The 27,277-nt window shown below is 39.2% G+C and overlaps 1 protein-coding gene across 3 annotated transcripts; it reads left to right on the top strand.

The window, feature by feature from the left end:
* Nucleotides 1–33: 33 nt before the first annotated feature.
* Nucleotides 34–26,220, top strand: LOC111344260 (oxysterol-binding protein-related protein 1). Of its 3 annotated transcripts, none has more exons than XM_088747972.1 (31): nt 34–258; nt 1,604–1,670; nt 2,602–2,687; nt 3,922–3,996; nt 4,493–4,604; nt 5,675–5,760; nt 7,251–7,327; nt 8,308–8,375; nt 8,489–8,556; nt 9,264–9,308; nt 9,841–9,914; nt 11,191–11,254; nt 11,424–11,528; nt 11,937–12,062; nt 12,421–12,523; nt 13,462–13,568; nt 14,404–14,517; nt 17,202–17,659; nt 18,818–18,893; nt 19,275–19,299; nt 19,671–19,780; nt 20,294–20,391; nt 20,481–20,514; nt 20,668–20,810; nt 21,490–21,568; nt 21,851–21,969; nt 22,641–22,893; nt 23,126–23,188; nt 23,351–23,411; nt 24,150–24,237; nt 24,687–26,220. In XM_088747972.1, exons 1-31 carry the CDS (start codon nt 178–180, stop codon nt 24,787–24,789), a joined length of 3,168 nt encoding a protein of 1,055 aa, XP_088604098.1. In that variant the 5' UTR covers nt 34–177; the 3' UTR covers nt 24,790–26,220. The 3 variants fall into 3 exon arrangements, with proteins under 3 accessions (XP_088604098.1, XP_088604097.1, XP_088604099.1); XM_088747971.1 differs by having other exon boundaries at nt 17,199–17,659; XM_088747973.1 differs by having other exon boundaries at nt 63–238; nt 17,199–17,659.
* The last annotated feature ends 1,057 nt before the right edge of the window (nt 26,221–27,277 follow it).

Below are 27,277 nucleotides of genomic sequence, written 5' to 3'. Positions count from 1 at the left end.
CTAACGAGGCTAACGAAGGGGGTTGGGTACCAGACGTTTCTAGACCTACGGAGCAATTTACGATGGAAGAGGCGAGAAATTTTTTGTGATTTGCGTGGTTCTAGCGCAAACTGTTCATTTAAATCAATAGTTATGGGTAGATGACGATGAAATATTTTTACCTGTCTGATTGGAGGCATGTCTAGCTCTAGTAAACGAGAGGAAAATGAGGAGAAACTCTTGCAGTCGGCGCGTCGAGGTGATTTGGACACTGTTCTTGTGAGTGAACGATTTCTATTGTTTTCAATCCCACTGAGCATTAAAATTACCGGTATGGCTTCCAACCGCCAGAAAACGAGCTAATACTTTTTATTTATTTTGCTCTTCTGCGGTTCATTTGAAGCAACTTATCATTTTGAATATTACAAAAACAAGCATTTCGATAGAACTTAAACTTAAACCAATTTTTATGTTTGTTCGTTCTGTTGTCTTCCTCACACGCAATTTACCGGAAGCGATAAAAAGCAGTTTTTATTTAATATCCCTCCTACAGTGTTCTTTTAAGATCTCCCCTTTGTGAATGCCTAGTTTCCAATAATCACCAGACATGTTGCACCTATAACTTCGTGTAAATTAATGTCAGTGTACGCGATGCAAGCTGATGCGTTTTGCATCATCACGAGACGAATTTATGATAAAGATTTCGTTTCGATCGCCTAAATATTAACTTTGGAAAAATGTATTACACAACAACTGTGGCGATTAAGCTTAAAACATGTTGAAATGTTCAAACAACAGACGGAATCACAATCGCTCGGCTGATAAATATACCGCCTTAACATGACTGAGTGATTTTTTCTTCTCCAATGTTCACTTAATTGAACCATTCAGGCCCCACAAAAAGGTGTGATTTTCAATAATTATATTTCTAACAGTAGCACTGTGTTTGCTACATGTTGTGAGTTTTGTGTTACAGGTTTACTGTTAAGACTAAATAATACTGTATAATCATATTTTTTTATCACCTTGGGACATGCCTTTGTTTGTCACTTTAAGAATGATAACATTTGGTCAAGTCATTTAAACTTGCTTCACCCTGGGTTAAGTTTTTTCTTTTATGCCAGTTTTTGTAAGTGGTACCAGGAATTCAGCCAATAATTTTTTTATTTTAAGAATTGTGTGTGGACATTGTTACTTTTAAGCTAAAAGAACCTTTTTCACCCACTCTGATGCAAACTCACCCAAAAAAATTACTATAGACATTATTTTGAAGTTTGGAATTTAATGGGAGATCATTCATGAACAATGTTAAGTGTGAAAACTCTATAAATTGAAAACTTCAGATATCACCAGCAATACTTAACTAATTAGTATGGTTTGAGGAACATTATACTGTCAGCTTGTTTCCTGTTTCTTCAAAAAACTTAAGAAATTTCAGCAGCAACAATTATCATCAATTTGGAACATTAATCATATTTGTTTTTCTAAAGAAGCAAAAAAAAAAATGATGGCAACTCACAGTATTATATTGGGTCTTAATGCGTTTGACTCATCCTGGATTTTTCAGTTTTCTCTCTTTTGAATTATCTCTCATGGTTGTGTGGTGTTCTTCATCTTGTATCAGAGTTTGTTGCAAGCTAAATCACCCGGCAAAAGTAGCTCTCGTTCAAATCTTGATGTGAACTGCAAAGGTATGTCATATTGAGTTTGTTATGCTGTATTTGATATAGTGTAGTGGGCATGCTGGTGAGCAAGGGTTCAAAGGGAAGATGTAAACAATAGAATGTACATTTGTTTGTGGTGATAGTTTCTGCTTTATAAGTGCTTCTCTTGATTCCAACTTTACCTCTGAAATTAGCATGTTTTAAAAAGTTATCGTGGCTTTACCTATAGACCAACTTGCAGCTCCTGGATTCTATATTGTACATTGCACACTTGAATCGTAGTTAACCCATATCTTCTAAGTTTTCATAGTGGTTCATTTTAAAGTACTTGATCCAGACTTAGATATATAGTGTAAATAGTGTGAGTTGCATGTGTACCAAAAAAAAAAAAATGGACAAAAAATTGCCAGATAAGGGCAACAGTTGAAGTTACCCATATAAAGTGGGGAATATAGATTAAAATTGTTTGACAAAGGTATTTTTAGCAATATTGAATTTCATTATTTGTAAAGCAATAATGCAACAAGGCTAATATTCTAATCCCTTGACTGACCAGTATCTAATTTCTCCTTACAACATTCCCCTGAATCACACATAAAGGTTACAAGAACAAACAGAATGATCACTGAGTAAAGAAGCTCTTGATTGTTAAACAAATTCTCCTTAATTGTCAGGACCTTGGGAAATTTATAGGAAACGGTATGCAGAATATACACACTGATGTTTTGTTGTAAAGAGTTGTATTCTTGGTTAACTTACAAGCAAGTTCTTTGTCGCTCACAGCTGGTAACTGATTGTTGAAGCCAAGCTGATTGGGTTCAACTTATTGCAAGGGTCTCAGATTTTTTTCCCTTTGTTCTATGCTTGTGACCAATGTTGAGTGTCATTTTGTTTTTCAAAACAGAGAGAGATTTCAGAGATTTAAAGTCATTAAGTTTTGATCACTGTTTTTCTGTAGGGAAATCAAAAGCAAATCAAGGCTGGACCCCTCTCCATCTTGCAGCATACTTTGGACATTGTAATGTTGTAAAAGCATTGCTTGAGGTAAAGTACAGACCACATAACTTTGTATCTGTATTCAAGGTGTGCTTTGCTGTTTGAGATGATACTCAGGGCTCGACACTGACTTTTCAACTCACCAGCTAAGTGGCCAATGACAACTTAGATGTTACAATAATTGCAGTTTGTTTACTAGCCAAACTGTCTCATGGAAATCAAAAACCATAAGCTAAAACTGAATTTCTACTAGTCTGTAGCTAGTTGGCTACTGTTAGTGTGGAGCCCTGATACTGGGGAAGTGAGGGAGGAGGGGGCAGTGAAGTCTTGAGGGCCACGAGGGCCTTACACTATGCTTACTACCGCTTATCTCTGATAAGTGTGGCACGAGGTGAATAATTTGTTCACTCCTCCTGGATGGAATGCCAGCCTGTATAGACTACTTTCATAAATGGCGGCCGGATTAATATTCTTTTGTTTTAATTTAAATTAGCCCTTCTGGCCTCGCTTGAGATAATGTATTCTTTTGAATTTTGAACTGGAGAACGAGGTCAGCAAGGCTAATTTAAATTTAAACAAAAGAATATTAATGCGGCAGCCATTTATGAAAGTGGTCTAGGGCAGTACATATCCACCCTGACAGTTTGCTGGAACTCATTTACACTCTTGAGTGGTGAGAGAAACAGTGAGAGTATAAGGGCGCAACTCATTAACCCAGCCAGGGGCCCATTCCTTGAAAGTCCCAGTAGCCTAAGGGGCCCAAAGCCATATTTTCAAAAGTTAATGAATAGAGAAGAAGGTTGTGGCACTCTAGCCAGTCAATTTTGTTTCTTTAGCTAATAGTTATATTGAGAAGAATATGCTGCCTTTCTATAACATCAAGAAATGGTTAGATATTCTAGTCTTCTCAGATAGGGACGAATAAATGGAGGTCCCGTTAGGGGTAGGAGACATTAATTTCCCACGCACGAGATTACTGTGTGATGGATGTCCTTCCCTGGGTGGGATGGGTGGGTTTACTGGGCCCGCAGTAATTGGCACAAGCTGTTGCAGTGTCCCTGCCTGTCAGCGAAGCTAATAAAATAAAATAAAATAAATATAATTCTTAAAACTTTTGCAACCCCCATCTTGAATGATAATAGGACAGCTTCACGGGCTTTTGAGGTCTCACACATAAACCCCTTAACCCAGAGTGTAGTATATTGATCATTGGGCTACCTTGTCCTCCATCCTGAGATATTTTTTAATTGGAAAAAACTGTATTTTGCATATGTCTCTTTAGAATGGAGCTGATGTCAATGCCAGAAATGGAATGGGAGACACTCCACTACACAGGGCTGCTTTCACTGGAAGAGCTGTGAGTTAACTGACAGTTTACATTCCTCAATGTACCATTGATTTATTAATGAGATTTAGGACTAAAATATTGCATCTTCTTGTGCAGTGTATGACTAGGGTTTATTTTGATTTGGCTTGATTCTTTTTCAGACAAAACATTGTTCTGACCAAATGACATTTTCATCATATTTGTCATTTCAAACATGATCTACCTTTGAAAGTTTACCTCATCTCTGGTTTCTCTAGTCTCAGCAGTACACTTAGCTCTCTCAATGTTTTTCACACCATCAAGGAGAATTAATGGATACCAGTGCATTGACCAAAAAAAAAACCCTGTAAAATACTAAGGCTCTAGCCATCAGATGGACTAGTTTCCCTTGAAGGAGAATGCATTTTCTTGCAGTGATATTCTTGATTCTTTCATGCCAATGAATTAAAGATAAATGTAAATCTGTCTCAAACTTATTTGAAAAACTTTCCCTTAATATGATTTGTGTTGCTCCAAATTTGTTCAGGATGTGGTCACATTACTGATTCAGTATGATGCAGATGTTACCATCATCAATGGAGAGGGTAGAAAATCAAGCCAAGTCACCAATAGTACAGAAGTGAAACAACTCATCAAAGGTAAAGATAAGTGGTGTTTAACCATGTTGTGTTTTTGAATTAGTGTTTATCATTAATATCCATAAATGTACAATACACTTTAATTATAGAAAAATTCAGTGCCCAACTCTTAAATTCTGTGTTAAATTGCAAGGAAAAATGGATATTCCATGAGTAGTGAGTGTCATATACATTTAGGTTTTCAAGTGCAATTTTATGCTGAATTCAAGAGTCAGGTAATGGATTTTCTATGAATTGCATATCGTAATTGATTAGAAATAAGAAAAAAAGAAAACAGCAATTATGTTGTTTGTTTAAATTATACTGAGTGTGAAGCAAGAGATGGGGAACAATATCATTTAGCCTTGTTTTCAACTAGCAATTTTAACCTAAATAACATGCTTTGTTAGAAGAAGTGAACTTTATTTGAGACAGGGTGGCCCATTCAGCTAGGAGGCTGTTGTTCAGGACCCTGTATATGCCTAAAGTCATTATGATATTATAATCAATTACTGTAACAATAAACACTTGAAGTCTAGAACAAAACCAATCAGAATGCAAGTTTTTATTTAATTATGCAATTATTTCTCAAAGCTACTGATCAGAATAATGGCAGCTATGAAGTAGAGTGAGTTAATTGTAAGAGAATTGACTGTTTAAACAAAAGTGAAAAACTGAAAATGTGCTTGCCACCAAAAACATCAGGAGATTGATGAAATCTTGATTAAGTATGGTTTTGCAATGTCAGTTTTGAAAGTTTGTGCAACAGCTCTCTTTGAAAAGCAGAGCATGTGTATAAATTCTGCATTGTTGATCCATCTTTCCATGCTTTAAACAGATATCTAGAAAGCCTATTATTGTTAAATAAATGCATATCTTACAGATAAATATTTTGAAACATCCTGTTCATCTAAATCCCCATTATGGACCTTTTAAAAGTTTTACAAAATTTTTAATAGTGTTTGACAGTCTCCCAGATTATTTGGTGACTCACACTGATGCACAGATCTACAAACTTTTTGAAACTTTGTCTGCTGGTACCACTGATACTCACAAAATTATAACATAAATCTGATTTTATCCCTGTTCAGCTGCAGAAAGGAGTCTTCAGCTGAAATTAGAGGAACATTTGCTCACAGCTGCAAGGGAAGGTGATACCTCAGAGCTGAAGAAACTGGTATGCTCATCAAAACTTTATTTTCTACAAGTGAGAGTGTACTTTTCAGCTGCATTATTTTCATCAACAGTTGTGCCTTTTCCTTTGCAAATCCACCTCCCCTCATACTTGTTTGTGTCTTCTGACCAATTTCCCACACCATGGAGTGCATATCTAAGGAGCAGGTATCTGAGGAGCTCGTATCTAAGGAGTTCGTATCTAAGGAGCTAGTACCTAAGGAGCTCATATCTAAGGAGCTTGTATCTAAGGAGCTCGTATCTAAGGACCTCATATCTAAGGAGCTTGTATCTAAGGAGCTTGTATCTAAGGAGCTTGTATCTAAGGAGCTTGTATCTAAGGAACTTGTATCTAAGGAGCTCGTATCTAAGGACCACATATGTGTGTTCCCTACTGCTGCCACATAAGCTCTGCATTCTCACTGCCTACTGTCAGTTTGATAATAGTGCATCTTAACTGTTTCTTCAAAAACAAGCTATTTTGATTATGGTAATCACTGAAACGTGACTGGCTGTTCAGCCCAGGATCAAGGATTCACAGTTGTAGTACTTTGCTGTAAGTGCTCTATAGTTTGGCCAGATGGACATGCAAAAAATTTCAAACAATCCCAGCCTTTACCCACTCATTTTTTAATTATTGGGTTAATCCTTTACACCTTAAGATCAATCTGTGCATTCTCCATACTGTTCTCTTTATATTTCCATTGGTACTGACAAGGAGAATTTATTTGACGATTGAAAGGATTCTTTAGTTGATGAGCACTTCTTTAATTCTCATGAAATTTTGTGTTTGATTCAGTGATGAAACTGTGAGGAGAAAGTAATAACAGTAGATGCTTGTCACCCCTAAGAGCAAAAGGATTAAGGCAGGGGTTTCATCAAAAGCCAGTGACCTGAAGTCAACTGCCCTCTTATAAGACAGCAGTTTCATTAAGGGGCAAATTGAGTGGTTTTGAGGACGTTGGTTTGACAATCTGGAGGAAAGTTTATCTTATAAAGAAGTTCAATTCAAAATGTTTTTCGTGCCTGTGAAAACCAGGCACCCTTCAGCTGAAAACTTTAATGAAACCCCTGATAAGATCTCTCACCGTTGGGTTTCCCCTTACAGCACAACTACCTGCTGCTCCCTCAACAACTGCTTATGGAAAAACGTTTTTGACACCTTTGGTTAAGAGCACTCAAATGAATAAGACAGAGAAGCAGTTGTTGTCTATGATCATTCAAGTGCTCAAACCTTTGATTTGTTGTTGGGTTAGCAATGGAGACTTGCTCATATCTATTCTTTTGAATGATTTGGAACCAATAATTCTTGATGTGTCCCTGGATATGATTTGACCCTTTAAAAAAGTGCCAGCTTATGTCAAGAATCTGACTGTATCAAACATGCATTTAAACCAATGTAAATAACATCAGAAATTAAACTGATAAGCCAGTACTTGATCCCTATTAAGACTGTGAAAGTGAGGTTTATCTATTTGATTGATATATTTTCAGATTGACAGTACACATCCTCCAAACATCAACTGCCAAGACATGTTAGGAAACACTCCATTGCATTGTGCTGCATACAGGTACATGATTGTATAATCAACTCTGTCTGTTGATAAATTGAAATTTATTTCATAATAGAGCTTCTCAAGTGATTTTCAACTCAGTGTCACAAAACCAACTTGAAGCTATGACAATGGCCAATCATAACCACACTACACCTTGTTTGGGGTGAATTCCCCATGCAACCAAAGATAAAGCTCTTGTTGACCCCTTGGACTTTCAATGTCTGTTTGTAAATTCCTCCCTCTAGCTGCTACATATTTCCTTGTTAGTTAGTTACAAGAAGTTGGTGTTAGATCAAGATAACTTCCTGATAAGTTTGAGTATTCTCATTACCTGTTTGCTAGATGATGTATGAATATTATAGGGAGATTTAAGTTAATCACTTCAGGAAATTAAAGGGTTAACCAACTGTTAACAAGCTACTTGTATGTCTGGCTATTCTTGAGTTACTATAATTTTGGTTTTAAAATTTCTTCTGTCAAGACTTCAAAACTCATTCAGGGCTCAATACTAACAGTAGCCAACTAGCCACAGACTAGTAGAAATTCAGTTTTGGCTTGTGGTTTTGGATTTCTGCGAGCCAGTTTGGCTAGTAATCAAACTGAAATTGTTGTAACATCTAAGTTGTCACTATTCCCTTGGCTAGTAAGTTGGAAAGTTAGTGTGGAGCCCTGACGTTGCCTTGAAATTTCAAATTTCCTAAAAACAGTAGTAACATTACTTTGAGGATGTGATGTTAAAGTCTCCTGAAAATTGTTCACAGCTGTTGGATGGAGCTTTGTTAAGTCTAACACTTGGGGAATACACATACTGTCATATTCAAGTGTAGAAAAGACTGGTTAAGTTCATTTCCAGATACAAGCATGGTGTGTTTATTTTTTTCTTAACCACTACACACAGATTTGATTCTATGAGTTTTAGTTTGCTGTGGGTGAGAAGTTGCCCATGAAGACTAAGTTTTAAAAACAAAGTCATTTCATTTTTGTTTTTCTGTTAGGGGACACAAAGTGATTGCAGTCACACTTTTGCAGCATGGGGCAGATACCACTATCAAAAACAGCAATGGTAAGAAAATGACTAGAACATTGTATTTTGTGCTACACATTTGCCTAATGAAGACTGACAAAGTCCCTATTGAGAGTAATGCCCTTGAACTATCTTGTACTTGTGAAACGTAGGTAAGACGCCTTTGGATTTAGCCACGAATAAAAAAATGAAGCAGCTCCTGGATGTACAACCTCTGCAGGTTTGTATCAAGCGGATCTTTTTTTTAATTCTGGATAGTTATGCACATTTATTTCCTATTTAAATTCTTGTTTCAGGGCCCAACACTAACTTTTCAACTTACTAGCTAAGTGTCCAGTGATATCTGAGATGTTACGACAATTTCAGTTTGTTTACTGGCCAAACTGGTGAAAGGAAATCGAAAACTTCTAGCCAAAATTGAATTTCTTCTAGTCTGTGGTTTCCACGTTGGAAATGTGCCCTATGGAGACTCCAGAAGGATCTTGCATGAAAAACTCTATTGTTATGGTGCAATACCGATAATTCGTACCTCCTGAGGAAAACGGAGTTGGTCTAAATTATTGAGAGGTTCGAAAAATCGGGGTAAAATGGCAAAATGTTTTTCCGGAGGAGAGCTTGAGAAGCTAATTTAAATTATAGTGATTAAGATAGATATAGTACTATAGATTAAGCCTTTGAACACTAAGAGCGATTCACATCTAATTTCTCCTTACACCACTTTTAACGTGTAATTCATTCCTGAATTACACGTTAAAAGTTAAGAGAATGAAGGAAATGATCAGCAACAGAAGAAGCTTTTGATTGTTAGACAAATTCTCCTTGTCAGCACCTTACAAAATGTAAAGAGAACAGTATGGAGAATATGTATACTGATGTTAGGGTGTAAAAGGGTAAAAGATAAATCTTGTTGGATCATTTCTGTAACAGAAACTCCACAAGGTGGTGTCAAGACATGAAGGTGCTCTACTCAAGGTGAGAAACTCGTTGGTTGTTAGGTGATGTGAGGTTGAAATGATCAGTAAGTGAAGAAGCTTTTGATTGTTAAACAAATTTTCCGTGTCCGCACCTTGCAAAATGTGAAGAGAACAGTACGGAGAAAATGTAGACTGATGTAATGGCGTTAGGGTTTAAGATAAATCTTGGAGCTGTACCAAACTGAATTTACTGTAAATTACTGTGGAAAATATCCTGTTCCAAGCGGTCTGCCAGTTGAACGAAGCTCGACGGTCAATGGTGTGAAAGTAGCGGCTGAGCAAAAAAAAAAAAAAAAAAAAAAAAAAAAAAAAAATCGCTTCCTTTTTCTCACTCCTCCGCCACAATCGCATCTCTCGTTTACTTCGCTCCATTTTACCAACTGAACGCTATATAGACAACCCCAATACCTCTGTAAGAGTGTATTCTAGAGTTTTATTTTGTTATATTCTTTTTTGAAAGTCATTTTGTTTTAAATAATTTGTGGTGTATCAATTTTTTTTGGTTCGAAAGCCTTTTTTGATGTTTACAGCGTTCTCGATTCTTTGGGTGGAAGAAATTTTGGGTTGTACTCGAGAGAGGCGTCCTTAGCTATTTTAACAAGAGGTAAGTACTTCACAGCAGACTGCATTCTTGTAAAATCATTGGTTCAAATTAATTTTTTTTAATGGAATTTAAAGGAATCTAAATTTGGATTTAGAAAAGTTCAAGTTCTTTTTTTTCTTGAGCGCGTGTTAAGTGCACGTAAAATTTTGCGCACGAACGAAAATAACGCTCTAATTCTCTCCATGTAAGTTACGAGAACATCAATGGATTTTCAAGCAGATAGGTGATGAGGACAAGAAGTAACTCTTAACTTTACAGTATTTTATCGGTAGAATAGAGAATTACAGATTAGATCTTGAGGTTTTTTAATCGTGCGCGTCACACACAGATTCAAAATATTTCGACTCAGCTCTTTACAGTTATTAAGTCGTGGAAAAAAGTGATGTCTTTTGCCTCCCGGTTAGCTCAATTGGTTAGAGCGCTGGACTGTTGTGAGGGAGGTCGAGGTCGATGTTTCGAGCCTTGGCCGGACAAACGCTCAAAGTCTTAAAATAACTGAGGAGAATGCGCTACCTTTCTATAATATCAAGAAATGGATAAACATTCTAGTCTTCTCGGATAAGGACGAATAAACCGTAGGTCCCGTCTCCTGCATCTATTAATTAGTTAATTTGGTTAGGCAGGGGACGTTAAAGAACCCACTCACGAGATTACTGTGATGTGGTCTGGCCTGTTTACTGGGAATTGGGGGGGAGGGGGCATCTTCAAATAAGTTTCCTTCGATTGCTTGTAAACTGCTGATGCAGTCCGGCCAAAGTCCCCCGAAAGTGTTGTGATGCGCATTTGATCATATCCACATGTTAATTTGCGCAATATAAATATCAAATTATTATTATTATTATTATTATTATTATTATTATTATTATTATTATTGAGATACAATGAAATATATGAACTTCATATATTTTGTACTGCGGTATTAGATACATATGATGCACGATCCTCGCAGTAGATAGCGCTATTTAAGCAATAGCGAAAATCAGGCCTGAAAAAAATCAGGCCTGTACGGGATTCGAACCACTGACCTCTGCGATACTAGTGCAGCGCTCTACCAATTGAGCTAACAAGCCAATCAACTTAACGGCCTGCTACCAGTTGGCTTGTTAGCTCAATTGGTAGAGCGCTGCACTAGTATCGCAGAGGTCAGTGGTTCGAATCCCGTACAGGCCTGATTTTTTTCAGGCCTGATTTTCGCTATTGCTTAAATAGCGCTATCTACTGCGAGGATCGTGCATCATATGTATTATTATTATTATTATTATTATGTTTTACTCAGAGCTGACGCTGCAGCGAGTGTGAAGAGACAAGGTTATAGATACTTAGACCGCTGTAAATTTTCGGTAAGTTTGTTGAGCAATCTTTCTTACTTTCTAAGTATTGTGTCTTGAGTATCGCTGTAAAACTACATTGTACATTGACCACGATCCTAATGTAAGAAAATCTTTTTTTTCAATTCCTCTAATTTTTATGTGCCTTGTTACTGCATCGTCATTCCTTCTTTCTATGCAGGTTCCCAAGGACGAGAAGCACAAAATTAAAATCCATTATTCAGATAACACCGTTCAGATCTGGAGCATTCCGCAAAGTGAAAAAACTCCACAAGTTCAACGCCAGGTCTGTATCGTTAAATCCTCTTTCTACACGTTACACATTGTTTTCACGTTAGCCTTCTCTTCTAACTCGCGCTTCGATGTTGCGCTTTGCAATTTACTTCACCGGCTTGAAGCGAAGAATTCAACGCTGGGGAACTTTTGTTCTCTATCAACTCTGGCTAGTCGGTGCGCCTGTGTAATTATTTGTCTTACGATATTCAATGGAAAGGCACTTCTTCTCTTTCTTCCTTGACCCACCTTCGTGACGAAACGAAAAATCATCTTTCTCTATTTCTTTACTGAGCTGAAAACTTGCCATCTTTGTTATTCTTTATCTATTTTAGCGTGTCGTGTTACACTTCGCCTGTGAACGGTGTCTATGAGGGGATGGCTTAATGAACGCTCTTTTATTTCTGCTTTCTCATTCCAGCGATGGTTAAACTCGCTGCATGAACACTGCGCCTACAGCACCTTTTACACGACTCAACCCACAGTGCTCATTGATGACCAGGAACAGGATGTCATACCGCTCGGGAGCATGCAGGACTCGCTAAAGGTGAATGGTGTAGCCTAATCACCATCTTGTTATTTAGTTAAAGATTTTAAAGGGGGTTCTTCAATCTCAAAGTGATTTGAAAGATACCAAACGCACCCGCTTCCATCTATTGTTGAAAATTGTGTTCACACTTCAACCCCTAAGAGTGATTAGCATCTAATTTCTCCATACAATATCACCCTGAATAAAACATCAAGGTCAGGAGAATGTCGAAAGTGATCACTAACTAAAGAAGCTCTTGATTATTAAACAAATGCTCGTTGTCAGCACTTCAGGAAATGTATAGAGAGCAGGGTGTAAAGAGTAAAGTTAAACCGTGAACAACAATTTCACCGACAAATAAATTGTTTATACACAGAGCGCTCGCGCCCATCAGCAACTTCTCGACGAACAAGTTGGTGGAATAAATAAGACAATTGCAGAGGTAACCAGCTCACACTCATCGCAGTCAAACTCCAAAGGTAAGACACACAAGTTATGAGTCACACAGTGCTGCCATCGCAACGTGCGCGACAACTCGCGGCAAAGGCCGATTCACGTAAAGCGGGCGAAAATTTTTAACAGTGACCTCTACTCCCCAGACCCCTTTGGAATAACTTAGCTACTTCCTTAATGTGGCAAGCGCCCTCCATACTCTTAGGAGCAGCAATGTCGAAAACAACGATAACATATATCTTATTAACCGAGCGCGAGGGCCGCACTGGGAGAATATCGGCCCGAGGTCTTGACAGTACGGACCGAGCGCAGCGAGGTCCGTACAAAAAAGACCGAGGGCCGATATTCTTCCAGTACGGTCCCGAGCAAGCTTGGTTAATAAGAGATTTATTATACGACTGAAGTTCAAAAGGACACAAGTGCGGTATCATTCGGGACCATTCGGGACAGTGCCCGGTCCAATACTGAGAGAATATTGGACCGGCAATAGAGCATTTTGATTGATAGAGTTTAGTTATTGGCCCTCTGACTGCCCTAGTCGTGTAATAAATAACAGAATAGAAGAGACATTTGGCGGATTGTTCGTGGGGGATCAGATTTTTTTCTTTGAACCGCGTTCGTGACCAAACGACTTTATTTATTAGGAAATTTGATACGAGGAATAACGTTTTCGATTTGTGGCCGGTTAACACTTAAAACTACCAAGATCGGATTGTTAATTCTCCCCTCTAGCTGCGACACATTTGCTCGTAACCAAGTTACGAGAATTTGGTGTTCCATCAAGGTGACAACTTTTACCTGATAAGTTTGCGTATTCTTATTACCTGTTTGCTGGATAATGTATAGATATTACTTTGAGAGATTACATGTTAATCATTTTCACCTGCTGATGAGTTTATGTCCTGCTGTTCACTCGTTTGATGCATAATGTTTTTGTTTTGTTTTGTTTTTTTTTTCGTGGCAGGAAGCTTAGTGAAGATCAGCGAGAAACTCAACGAGGTGGTAGCAACCGCTCGTAATATGTGTAACGCACTGACTCACTGTTTGGATTTACTGTCGCAGCAAGAGGAGGTACGATTGCACAGCGGATACACTCAGAAATCACTTACACATGCATGTAAATTGCATTTTGGATCTTACCAGTGAACTAATAGGTGTAGTCTGAATTTCAGCCGTCTCTTCCCTTTACCCCAAGGGGGGCGCGCGCGAGAGACACCTCCCTTTGGGGTAAAGGGAAGAGACGGCTGAAATTCAGCTATAATAGTTGCCATTTTCCCGTGTATCTGTTCAGTTAATAATCTTAGACCACGTAAGAATACGGTAGGGACAAAAAGATCTAACCATTTGCGATTCTTCTCAATTTTGACCATCTATAAGCCGTTTCACTCTCGTAATGTATAATTTGAAATTCTTCACTGCCCGTTACTTGTCACGATGATTTCGTTTTCAGTAAACGTTCGTTTTTGAAAAAAAGATCTTGTATTTTATTTAACGTTCATATTTTAACCACGCTTGGCCGTCTGATTTAATTCCAAAACCCAGAATGTATCGCATGCAATTTTACGAAAGATTTTGTCAGAAACCCGACTGCAAAATTTGATCGAGATGGCGATTTTTTTTCGAAAATCCTTGGGCAATTTGGTCTTTGGAAAGGGACGTTTTTTGTAATAATTGAATGAAAGCTTTGATGGCAGTGATCAAGACAGATACATCGAGAAGAAAGAGCTATTCAACGTGGTTGTGTTGTGGTTTCTGTTTAGAAAACTTACTTCCGGTAACCATCATGTTTACATGGTATTCTATTATCTGCCAGCGGTTTTAAGCTGGGTTTATGCTAATTACGTCTTCATTGCGGACGTTTTGTCAGTAGCATCTCGCTTCGTTCTCTTTCAATTATAAATTTCAGGTGCGTCATCTCAGATTTGAAGAAGAAGTAGAGAAGAGAAGAGTGCTCGAGGATGCTCTTCACGTCTTGGCGACAGAACATCATGCTTTGGAGTGCTCAATTGGAGCCCACGAGGTAAGATCTCGCCGCTTAATTTCGCCATCGCGTATTCTTCCCTTCTCAAAAAATTTACATTACATTTGCATAGCTGTAGGTGTTTGTGAAAACTAGCGCTACGCCATTGTCTGTGGGTGAAAATTTGCGTTCATTTCTGGTGTTTTTAAATTGGTTTTCTTGATTTTCAGCCAATCGGATTTCCCACTTGTCCGTTGGCGTAGATGTCAAGTTGCTCGTGCGGTTTTCTGGCTTTCCAATTGGCTCACATGATTGGAAATCAACAAAAATGTGTCAGATAGATTTTAAGGAAAACATGTTTCGCGTAGGCGAATTTCGCGAGCGCTCGCTTGAAAAAAGCTGTGTTTGTGCAAGGCGATTAAAATTTGGCTTTAAATATGAAAGGTTGTAAATATTCAAGATAGATTTTAATCCTTTAAAAGATGGCAAAATTTAGCACTGTTATCCTCTTTTATTTAAGGATCAGTTGTATTCCTCTTGACTAGGTTTTGTGATCTCTGACATTTTTACGTGTAGAATGTATTTATACAACATGATCCGGTGAAATCTTGATAGGAAAAAATGATATGGGGATAGAATTTATACGGATGGTTTGCTCGGTTGTTTATCGCGAAATGTAAACGAAGTGAATCCGTTTCTTTTCTGTAATGAACGTGATGGATTAGTTTTGCCATATCGAATAAAAGTTTTATCAGTGGAGTAACCAAGTAATATAAATTCTAAATAAAGAGATAATTGAATGAACTGAAGCGCTTCATGGCGAGAAATCTTGTCTGGTTGGTCCGGTCAATATTAGTTTCATAATTTTTTTCTGCCTCGCGTTTTGAAATATCGTAATTATTTTTCACATTACTGTTTTGATTCCTTATTGTTGTTCCGTGATAAATTATCTTTCAAGCCAAGGCAACTTTTTGACAGATTTGCTATTCAAATACGACAAGTATTATTTCCTCTGAGACTTGCGTGAAATTTTTGGCCAGAGACTCTCTCTCGAATATCATTTTCAATAACTGCAGAGGAGAAGGTGTAACAAATACACGGAAAACTAAGAAATGTGGTTTCGATATTTTCATATGCGCGTCTGAGAATTTTTTTTTTTCTGTAATTACAATTTTGTCTTACGTCGAAGGCCCATTGTAAACGAAAACAAAAAGTTGCAGGTAGGAAATCTTGTTCGAGAATGGGATTTATTGAGAGAACGTTTATCTTAAATTCATTCTGCTTCATTTAAACGTCTCTGTTGTACTGCTTAGAGTGTTTTAATTTAAGACGTATGAATTATGAATGTTAAAAATAGAGCACAGAATCCATTCTTGTAATCAAAGTTAATATCATTTCAAACACGGTGCTGAGGAAAGAACACATCAGAGAGACTTATTGCCGGGATTTTTTCATATAGTATCACCCATGGAATTATTCACTTTCAAAATCAATAAACCTTCAAACTATCCCTGCAAATCGATGCGTTATCTTGTACACGGGTCACGAGAATGAATAGATAAACATATCGACCAAAATTTTTTGTCTTAATAAAACACTACATTCTCTCGACTAAATTTTCAGGACCAAGTTCGGTAGAATTGAAAATTTTCCTTTCTTAGCTAAATTATATTCCTTGCTAGAATATCAGTCGTTCGATTGCGTTTACTTGTGTTTGTGTCTCATGGTTGCATGCCCAATATTCATTTTGACGTAGCCATTAAATTGGTATTATCAAATTCACTGAAGCATGCATTCTTAATAGTCCATTGTGCACGCTGATGACATATGTCTCCGCATTAAAGCTTGGAAGAAATTTTCTGCTTAAAGGAACTTTAAAGTGTTGTAAAGAGATAGGTTTCGTGCAAGTTGTGCGTTCATTGAGATATATAGAGCTATCTGGAGGTTTACAGAGCACTCACGAAACAAGAATTGCTTTCGGCTGCGCCTCAAGCTTCTCTTGACATCTGTCATGATCTATTAACTTCTCACGGGCTTCGTATCCTTTTGACCCTAAACTGCGGAGCTGGGGTAACACGCGTTGATTAGCCTACCTAGCAGGTGTATTTTCTTGCGAGCGCATGAAGCTTGCAGAACCGGCGTGATCTTTTCGTTTTCAGGTGAACGAAGACAAGCGCCGGGGGAGGGGGTGGGGCAAGGCAAGCGGGAAGTGCGAGTTGTGTGGTTGCTTCCATTCGCCTGAAAACGTAAACAAACTCGCCGGTTCCGAAAGCAAGAGCGCTAATTGACTGAACCGCAGGATAGTGTTGCAACCGCCGTCTTTTATTGTTAAGATTAAGGAAAGCCTGAAGCGATTTTCAAAGCGAATCCGGGGGGTGGTAGAGAGTAGAATGAAAATTTTGACGGTGGAGGGGATTGGGAAAAATACTTCTTTCGATCCCCCTCCCTCTTAAGAGTTCTTTGCACCCCTCCTTCCTACAATCCATTCCAGCAAGCAAGTTGCCTATCTCTACTTTTTAAGTAGTCATTGGCTAATGATGTTGTTAACTTTTGTTCGGATTTGCTTTTTTGATAAGTTTGGTTTTGGTTTTCGACACGTAATCGAAAACTGTTCTACTGCTAAATTCTCCTCACTCATTTGCAAAGAAATGCTAGCATTCAGAAGGGAGAATCGCCATCTAGTTATTGGGAGATGAAGCGTGAAGCATGTTTTTCTTTTTTTTTTCTTTTTTTCTTTTTAGCAGTTCGTTCATGGAAGTCGCATGACCTTAACGAGTGATTGTAACGAGGAGTTTTTCGATGCGAGATCGGACGTAGGCTGCCCTCTTCCTGACGACTTGCTCTCGGATGACGACAGTGATGATGGTGACGAGTACGTACCGAGTGTAGCAACCCTTGAAGCAGCGGGGCAAGAGATTGAACACAATCACGTCGAAACAAATATTGTCGTGCCTAACGCTAGTACCAATAGTAATAATATTAAGAGAGCAACTTCTGGAGGAAAGCTGGGAAATTTGAACAGACTTTCGTTGACGAGAAGTACGTCTGATACAAACATTGCAGCCAAATCGGAAAGTAGGCATTTGTTAGACTCTGAAGGTCTGCAAAAGTCGAAATCTGCCTCCACTGACATGGAGCAATCAGCGACGCTGTATAGAAAACAAGAGGCGGAGAAGAAAGCGAATGGGGAAGTGCGCCACAGGTATTGTGAGCTGTGTTGACATCTATTCCTAATTGCGTACGAATTGTATTTGCGAGATCCCTGTCGTGTAAGGAGTTTCAGATGATAGCGCCGCGCAGTAGCTTTCATTTGAATGATCTCACCATAAAGCACACTTTGAGTGTTTTAATACGTAATGAGTAATACCATACGTGAAAGTATTGCGCAAAAGCTTCCATCAGAATGGAACAAATGAGGGATTCCTTCATCAGTGTAAATGTTGTAACCACTTTATTCGGCATATTGAGCAGCACCACATAAAATTGCTTCTAGGGGTTTCAATACCTTCATCGATGGTTTGTCCGGTAAAGAGGCCGTAAGACGTAACCCATATGCGAGAGCCTGCCTGCAGGCTTAACAGACCGCGGTAAGGTGTCCCATAGAAGGTGGGAGACCGTTGATAACCGACTTTCACTCAAATCCCTGGGACAGAGCTGACTAAAACCTAGCGCACGTGCTAGGTTTTGGCGCGGAAAAAAGGATTTTGAGTCGTTCGCATGGTTGATTTTCTGTTCTGTTGCTTCGAGGCGTTGTTTTCCTTGCCGCTTTTCTTTTGCAGAACAATTTCCAAAAACTTTGTACACCCCCTAAATATTTTCGAAAATTAATGTTCTCCCTAAAAACTTTGGACATAGGAAAGTGCCTTCGACGACAACAAAATGCCTCGGTTTTAAATGCCAGTTCCTTATTATTTTCGCAAACTTCACTAAATTTTAAACCTCGCATGCTCGAGCCCACGTTGTTGACTGCATACCTTTGACGTAACATTTGGTTTTTCACGTCTGTCAACCCCTGGTACTACTCAGTAGCTTTCATTTGAATGATCACGCAGTAGGGTTTCCTCCGGAGACTTGGGAGTTAAAATCACTGTGTGCTGGTAATTTTCTTCTGACTGATATGACGTAAGAGTTTTAAATACTTATTTAAGGGTGAAGACTATCTTGAACCACACGGTGAATGACTCTTCCTTGGCCATTTTGAAATTAGTGCTTCGAATTGATAATTTCCACATGCTTGCTGAGTGATTTTAGTAAGACATGAAGAGGTCGTCGACCAATCAGAGAGTGTGTGTCTTTACAATCATCCAAAAGATACTAGTAATTCCATGATAAGGTATGGTAAAAATTGTTCTCCCCACAGAACCGCCCTGCCTGTAGCTATGCTTTCAAGAAATGAATTCAGCGTATGGGCAGTACTTAGACAATGTATAGGAAAGGTAAGATACCACCTTTACTAGCGTCACGCGACGATTCCTCCCCCCTCCCCCTCCCCCCTCCCCCCTCCCCCCTCCCCCCTCCCACCGTACCACGCGCACTCTCCACGCCTACGCACAACGCAATTTAAGTTACGGCCACCAAGAGCCTTCTAACGCGTGAAATTTTTCCTTTGAAAATGTTTATTTGAAGTGCTCTTTGTTTATCAACGAAACCAACGAAATGGCCAAATTTGTTCGTGGACGTTGTTTCAAAATTGACTCGGCAATGTTTGCGAATTCCCCTGTACCCACTGGTTAACAACAGCCACTCTTGAATTAAATCAGTTGATAAGGTTTGTGAGCGAGTTATTTATTGGATGTTTTCCCTCCTTTTTCTTCCAGGATTTGTCAAGAATTACAATGCCAGGTGTGTTCGCAAAAGACCTTTTGAACTATTTCGTCTGTTCATGTTTGAATTAAATCAGAAAAGGCAAATCGCAAACCATAGCCTGCGGTTAGCAGATATTTTATGAAACAAGGATCGTGCAGTTTCCATGAGCTGACTCGTGCACTTTGACGCTTAGCTCTACTGTTCCAATTTACACTTTTTGGGTCACCAAAATCTTCTTCAGTCCAGGTAAATTGGGAAAACAAAGCTCATAGCAAAAGTTTCTTATGAAGCTCTTCAGTGAGCGTTATGTGGAAGGTATCACTTAAAATCTGAACGTGCATACTAAGCAGTATTTGCGTGCGCCGTTGTGTGACAGACATTTACCTTGTTACACTGTCACGTTCTAGTAATCTTCAATGAGCCGCTGACCTTTCTTCAGCGTGTGGCAGAGTACATGGAATATGTAAACCTCCTTCATACAGCCTCGAGTTTAGACGATCCACTGCTGCGAATGCAGGTAAAATCTTGGCTTTCGAATAAGCCCTCCTTAATAGCGCTTTAGGAAGCGCGTGTCTCCGCCCGCGGGAAGATTGGAGATTAGTCGGGGAGAGGTTTGCCGGGGTCTGGCACTGTTGAGAAAGCGCCTCATTTACAGTGCTAAGCCTGTTGCAGACCTTTCGCCGACTCGCGTGGCCTAAGGCTTTACATTTTCCCGCGGGCTTGCTGGCAAGCTTGTAAAATCTATGATGAGATAGATTATTGCGGGATAAAAGGATTTTTTATTGTGTAGAAGCTAGGTCACGCTCTGATAAACGATTTTTGCACCAGTCACGGGTCGATCTTAACACGGTGTTGTGTTTGAATCCCGTTCAAACTTGAGTAGTCTTTTTTTGTTAGGCCCAGTTCAATTTTACGACTACTTTACGACCGTCGATCTTTTTTCTACTTTTATTCTATTTTCTGCGGCTCAAGTAAATGATTTTCGGGTATCTGACCTCCATGCGTTGACGTATTTGTCCTTGTTCAACAGTATGTTTGTGCGTTTGCAATATCAGCCACTGCATCGAATTTAGACAGAGTAGGAAAACCTTTCAATCCACTTCTTGGAGAAACCTATGAACTTGTCCGGTAAGGATAACGAATGTGTTGTTTTCACCTGGTCTGTGAGTCGAAGTCTATTCTGCTTCTCTTGACGAACTTTCTTTTTTCTTTTTCAGAGAAGACATGGGTTTCAAACTTGTAGCTGAACAGGTGAGAGTAAAGAAGGGCTGGCTGGCCTTTGTTGGTTTTATTCACTGAAATGTTGCAAAACCCACGCGATTATTTTGCTTTCTTGCGCACAAAGACCAACTGCATTGTAGTCCATACTCAAGAACTGCTCTTCTCTGTGGTTAATTCTGACAGGTTAGTCATCACCCTCCTGTTAGTGCAGTACAAGTTGAAAGTGAAGACTTCGTGTTCCATGTCACAGTTCAACCCAAGCTCAAGTTCTGGGGTAAAGGAGTTGAAATTCAACCCAAAGGCATGGTCACGCTCAAGTTTCCGAAGTAAGTTAATAACAGTCATTATTAACCAATTGCTCAAGGTAGAGTATAAAAAAACGCCCCAGTAGAGTACAAATATCCTGCAATATTGCACAGTTGGTTATTTTGTACTCTAAAAAACCTGTTTTACCGGTCGGCTGCGCGCGCTTCGCCTCTCTATCCGCAGTGTTTTTTCCGCCTTGGGAGAAATGAGCAGAAACACTTGACAGAAAAAAAAAAAGCGGCAGGATAATAAATAACTTATTAGACGCTTTGACGTGTAGTATTGTTACGTATTTTTACTCGTTGTTTACATTTTGAGTCGCCCTATGGGCTCGTCAAAATACGGCCTAACTCGTAAAAATACTCAGCGACACTATGCACCAAAACGTCTAATGAGATCTATATATTAATCATTATACTCTGATACTAATACCTTACATACTATTGCCCCCTCCCCAATAAATACGAATGCCCCTCCCCCTTCAACCTTCCCCTCCCCCCTCCCCCTTCAACCTTTCCCTCTCCCCGCCCCTCCCCCCTCCCCCTTCAACCTCCCCCTCTCCCTTCAACCTCCCCCTCCCCCTCCCCCTTCAACCTCTCCCTTCCCCCTCCCCCCTCCCTTTAGGAGTAATTGAGTTCTTTCATTTGATTTTTGCAATGATATCTCTTATCATTACAATTACCTTTATATTTTTTCCAGACGCAATGAAGTTTACACGTGGAATAATGTCAATAGTTGTGTTCACAATATCATTGTTGGACAGCTTTGGATTGAACAAGTTAGTTGTTGTGTGTCTGTGATTGTTGTTATTTGACATCTCCAGATTTTTCCTGCCAAAAGTTACTCGCCAATGTGTGTCGGTAAAGTGCACGCTTATTGGTGGATTTCTCGCGACTCGCCATGGTGTAATATGATTGGCTAATTCTGTGACATTTTGCACGCTGATTTGTCTAAATATGTTTTACTGTCACTGGTCAACTGACGGGCTAAATAGGGATAATACCCATGGCAATGTGTCACCAAATAAAACGGTTTCCTAACAGTAATTTGTTTCTTTTAGTTTGGTCAAATAGAAATTACTAACCACACAACAGGAGATTACGGCATGATCCATTTTAAACCTGGTGGATGGTTTGGTAAAGACCTCAACAAGGTGGAGGGCTCCATTTTCTCCGCGGAGTAAGTTTCTTTTTCACTTGGACGTGCTAAAGAAATGTCCTCTTTACTTTTGGCTCAAAATTCTCCCAATGTCAGAAGTAAGAATGTAGTTTGAAAGTTAGTTTTTCCTGTTTTAAGGGGGTCGAGGGGGAGGAAGGCCGTTTGAGGGTGTGTATTCTATTATGAAAATGAGCGTGGTTTTCAATCGATTTGAAATTCAAAGGGAAATGAAGAACTAACCGAACTAAGTTTAATGAGAAAGCGTTCAATTATTGATTGTGTTCTGTTATCGAATTACTTTTTTGTATTAAAAGTATCATGTTTTTTCTTTGTAAATTTTTAACTGGATGTACAGTGGCCTTTTGGTCAGTACAACGGACTCTGGGTCGCTGGACCCTCTCTGGAACGCTGGCCAGATGAATGTGGGCGTGACACTTCACTCTCCCGTGCCCCGCTCTCTCCACCTGAAGTATCTAAATGCGTTTCAGTGAACTATCAGAGAAACATGACCGTTTTGTCCAGGGGGTGGGGGGATGGGGTGACATTTGATAGCCTAGCTTCTCAAATGAGATGATAATAGTGCTCGTGGACTTTCATATTACGTATACTAGGATAAATTCCAGTGGTAGAGATCACCTAGCCCGCGGAATATTTAGTTTGTAACGCTTGACTCTGACTTCTTCATTCTGCAGCAAGAGGAAACGGTTCATTCTGCGTGGAGACTGGACGGATTGTATCCAGTGCTTTACAGTGGATAAAATCACAAGGAAGGAATCAAAACGAGAAACCAAGAGACGGCGGTCAGATGGCAGCGAAAACAGCTTTGCATCTGCCACTTCTCTGGAGAGTTTCAGTAGCGGTAGTAGCGGGGGAAGCGTCAGTGTGGACACATCGGTTCCCAAGACGCTCTGGAGATTTCAAGAGCGACCTCCTAATAGTAAACAGGTAAGGAACTGGAACAGACTTGGCTTTGCGTCTCTGTAACTGGTATCTGCGAGAAACTGCTCCGTGTGTCTTACGGCGGCTCGTTTTCTCTTGTACTGTCCAGCTTGTCTAATAGTAATAATTACGTTTGATGACTGGAATACTTATGCACATGGGCTGGAAACTGGGGACACATTGCGGGGTTTTTTTTTCTCATGTACGTCATATCTTTGATCCTTTTCATTTTGAACAGATGTACAATTTCACAACATATGCGATGCAGTTAAACGAACTCCACGAAGAAGACAAAGCTACGGTATGGAACGATGGTCACCTTGTATATTATATCTGGGTTCAGACGGATCTGAAAACGTTTGTTCCTTCGAGTACAACATTTGCTGGTTTTGTTATTATTTATGAAGTGTAGGAGAAGGAATGTTCATCTTTGATAAAACTTTTTTTTTTTTCTTTTCTGTAGTTACCACCGACAGATTCAAGGCTTAGACCTGATTGTCGTGCGCTGGAAAACGGCGATCTAGGTACGTTTAGATGTGTTGAAGGGATTGCTAGAAAGATTGGCTGACGTTACGGACTTGCTAGTGGATGGACTGACGGACAGACAGATGGACTCAGTGACTGGTTGACTGACTGACTGACTGACTTGCTGGCTGGCTGTCTGACTGACTCAGGGACTGACTGGTGGACTGACTGACTGACTGACTGACTTGCTGGCTGTCTGACTGACTGATTGACACACTGACTGACTGGTTGACTGACTCACTGAGTCACCGACAGGCTGGCTGACTGACTGGCTAACTGACTGTTTGACTGACTGACTAACTGACTGGCTGACCAAACTGGCCAGCTGAATGACTGGCTAACTGGCAGACTAACTGACTGGCTTATTGACTGACTGGCTGACTGAGTGACGGATCAATTACACTGTAACTGATTGACTAGCTGACCATCTAGCTACCTGACTGATTGCCTTACTGGCTTACCAGCAGACTGAAAGACCGACTGATTGACTGACTGACCACCTGACCAGCTAACTAGCTAACCTACAGACTATTCAAAGAGCCTGACTTTCAGTTTGACTGGCTTTCTGCTTGGCTGGCTGACTGACTGACTGACTGACTCACTTACTGACTCACTCACTGTTTGACTGAATCAAGTAAATAATTGAATTAAATTAATGAATAAATACCTCTGACGGACAGATAGACGGAATTTATCATTGACAACGTTTTTGTATTTGAATTCATCATTCTTTATAGATACAGCTACTATGGAAAAAATACGACTAGAGGAAAAGCAAAGAGCAGCTAGAAAAGAAAGACAGAAACATGAGCGCTGGATTCCTAGGTAAGCAGAATTTTTGTCTTATTTAAGTTTATTTCTTTATTGATTTAAATCATTTCATAACATTTTCCAACCAGCAATCCAAGGTGTTTTAAACCTGTGTAGCTTTTTAGATAAAGCTCAAAACACAGTGGGAAATAAACAGGATATCCGTTCTTAAATAAGCTTTGTGATGGAAAGTTTTAAGTTTTTTTTTCCCTTCTTTTCTTTTCTTTTACAGTTTTTTTTTTTTCGCATATTGAGAGTGACGGTGTTTGTTTCCTATGTTGCCATTAAAATTATGCGCGGGAAATTGGCGTGCAGCCGGCCAAAGTGATCCCCTTGCGCATGCCTGACGTTTCGCCGCTCTGTTATTCCCTTATCGAAAAAGTGGAACTCGCGCCATCACGGGGGACTGAGTGCCAAATAACTGACATCTTTCGTAACAGTTTATCTCTGTTTTTCTTGTCCAGGTGGTTCAAAGAAGACATAAATCCATACACGGAACAGATGGACTGGATATTTACTGGAACATACTGGAATAGAGATTGGAAAATGTGTCCGGACATCTTTTAAATTTCCCTTCCTTAGGTCTTATCAGATATTAAAATTGATCCGACTTTTACAGGCAGTTTTTCCAAAACGGTAGAGAGTAAGATAAAATGTGTGAACCGCGCAAGGTGCAAAATTGTTTGCACGAGTCTTGCGCGACGGTTAATTTGGAAGAGCTTCGCGTGATGGTTAATTCGGTTGATTCTTGCGTGACGTATCGTACATGTTCAACCGCAGAATAGAGTATCACGCAACGTTCTAGGTTGCCAAACACGATGCTCGAGCTTCGTGAGTAAATTTCTTCCAATTTTTACCACATCTGTAGAACTTACATGCAAATGCGGAACAACAAATAAGAATGTATTCGATTCTATTAATCTGGCGTTCCTTAGAAAAGTTTTTTTTAAGTTTTGTAGAATTCTACAAAGTTGTCGGATCCGTTTCGGTGTCTGAGCAACTGCGTACCTACCCCTCCCCTAACCGAACAGTCCACCGCTAACAAGTTAGGGGAATGTCTAGTTAGGGAAGGGGTGGGTGTGCAGTTGCTCAGCTACTTAATTTGTTCCAAATTGCTTTGTGCTTTTTTTTTTTTTTTCTCAAAAAAAGGAAAGAAACTGAGTCAGTATTTATTTTAGAAGACAATTTGCATCGATTAGTAAATTGTGTCGCAGGTGAATTGCTTTGGCTCTAAAATCGTAAATCAGAATCCTTTAGCTCTGATCATTATCAGGTCCTTTCCTGTTCTCATAAAGATTCAAGTAACAATATCATTGTGTAAAAATGCTTTTTATTTTTGTAACACATCATGTGCTCCCAAATGAAAGCAAAAAATTCAGTTCAGAATCCGATTGAAGCAATGGCAACGTGAAGCGGCCAGGTCGACGCCCTTTTCGGTGCACACTTTTGAGAAAGGTTTCAAAACTATTCCAAGTTTATCTCTCACAGTCTCTTTAAACCTTTCTCTTTGTTAACAATGCTGGTGCACCGGCTTACTTTGGTGCGTCTTTGCCAATTTAATTCATTTTTTATTTAGGCTCTTAAAAAAATTGAAAACGTACGACAAGTTAATATTGCAAAGTTCCGAAAGGCTCTGTTGTCTCAAGAACGTTGACAGTGATGAGGTCAGTGCGGCACGAGCATGCGTGGTGATGTACGAGGTAGCTATGACGTCTTGTTGCCTTTGGTGTCGTCGGAGTTTCTGATTTAAATTTTCGAACAGTTGGAATAACATGACAATGGCATAATTTTTTATTATTTATTTCGTGGTAACATACGTTGAGTGAGGGTTACAAAATGAATATTGGAAAAGTCAAGGGAAATATTTTCGGATTAGGGATTTTTGGGAGGGAGGTAGATTTTCTTGTGAGAGGTAGTACATTTAGAAGCTAGCTAGAGCTTTGGTTTTGTTATCATTGTCATCTTCATTGTCATTATAAAAATATTTTATCATCATAAGATCCTTATGAATGGTTAATAGTATAAGCCAAGCATAAAGTTCATAATCTACCTTTTAACTTCCATGAATGACCAAGAAAAATGTCTCCTTACAAAATCAAGTCAATATCAAGCAGGAAAGTGATGGAAATAGTCCTTTATACAGTTGTGGGCTTGGTGGCCAAGCCTTTGAACAGGAGTGAGGCTAAGGGTGACCTTGTTGTGATAGAGACCTGTATCTAGTCAGCATGATAACAAAGTAATTTGCATTTGAAAAGCAGCAGCATCTCTATCATAAAAAGGTCACCCTTAGCCTCACTCCTGTTCAAAGGCTTGGCCACCAAGCCCACAACTGTTAAAAGGACTATTAAGAAAAATATATAGGAGAAGTTTAGTTGATCCAATACCAAATGCATTAAACTAAGGGCACAAGAATCGTGTAGCAGGCAGTTGGGAAAATTATCAATGCGATCATGGGAGTCAAAGGATTGAAAAACGAAATAATTGGGAGAATTTTTCCTTAAATGAATAACAAGTTAATCAATACTATTTCACTTCACGAAATAGTGATGATCAACTTCAGCTAACTTCGGTAAATACGAAGCTTGACAAGGGTTTTCCGGGGGATCACAAACAATCAAACCTGTTTGAAACGAAAGTAAATATTAATATTTATAAGTGATTAGATTCGTTTGATTCGAAAGAAAGCTTTACTTAAGCGTTGCCGCTGCAGATTAGTGAAATTAAATTAGCAAATGCTTTTCAAGGGGAATATTTAAATCATTGGGGAAAATGAGGGAATTAGTTTTGCCTTTCTGTATCTCTCGATTCGCAGCAGTTTTTTTTTATCCATGTGTCGTCGTTGGCTTTCTCTCTGTGAAGTGTATGTAAGTATTTCTAACACGTCACAGGAGGATATTTAAGCTAGGAATACGTGGAGAAAGTTGCTTTGATGGAAAAACTTGGAGTACAGTGTTAGAATTGACAATGAAAGTTGGCTGGAGGAAGAATCGGAAAGTGGTAGGAAGGTAATGAACTTGGAACACCCTTAATGAAATTTTCTCGGAATATTTTCAAC

This window comes from Stylophora pistillata, chromosome 2 (genome assembly GCF_964205215.1).
Source record: "Stylophora pistillata chromosome 2, jaStyPist1.2, whole genome shotgun sequence".
Classification (NCBI taxonomy): Eukaryota; Metazoa; Cnidaria; class Anthozoa; order Scleractinia; family Pocilloporidae; genus Stylophora; species Stylophora pistillata.
The sequence above is the reverse complement of the archived record's forward strand: the minus strand, read 5'-3'. Positions and strand labels throughout refer to the sequence as shown.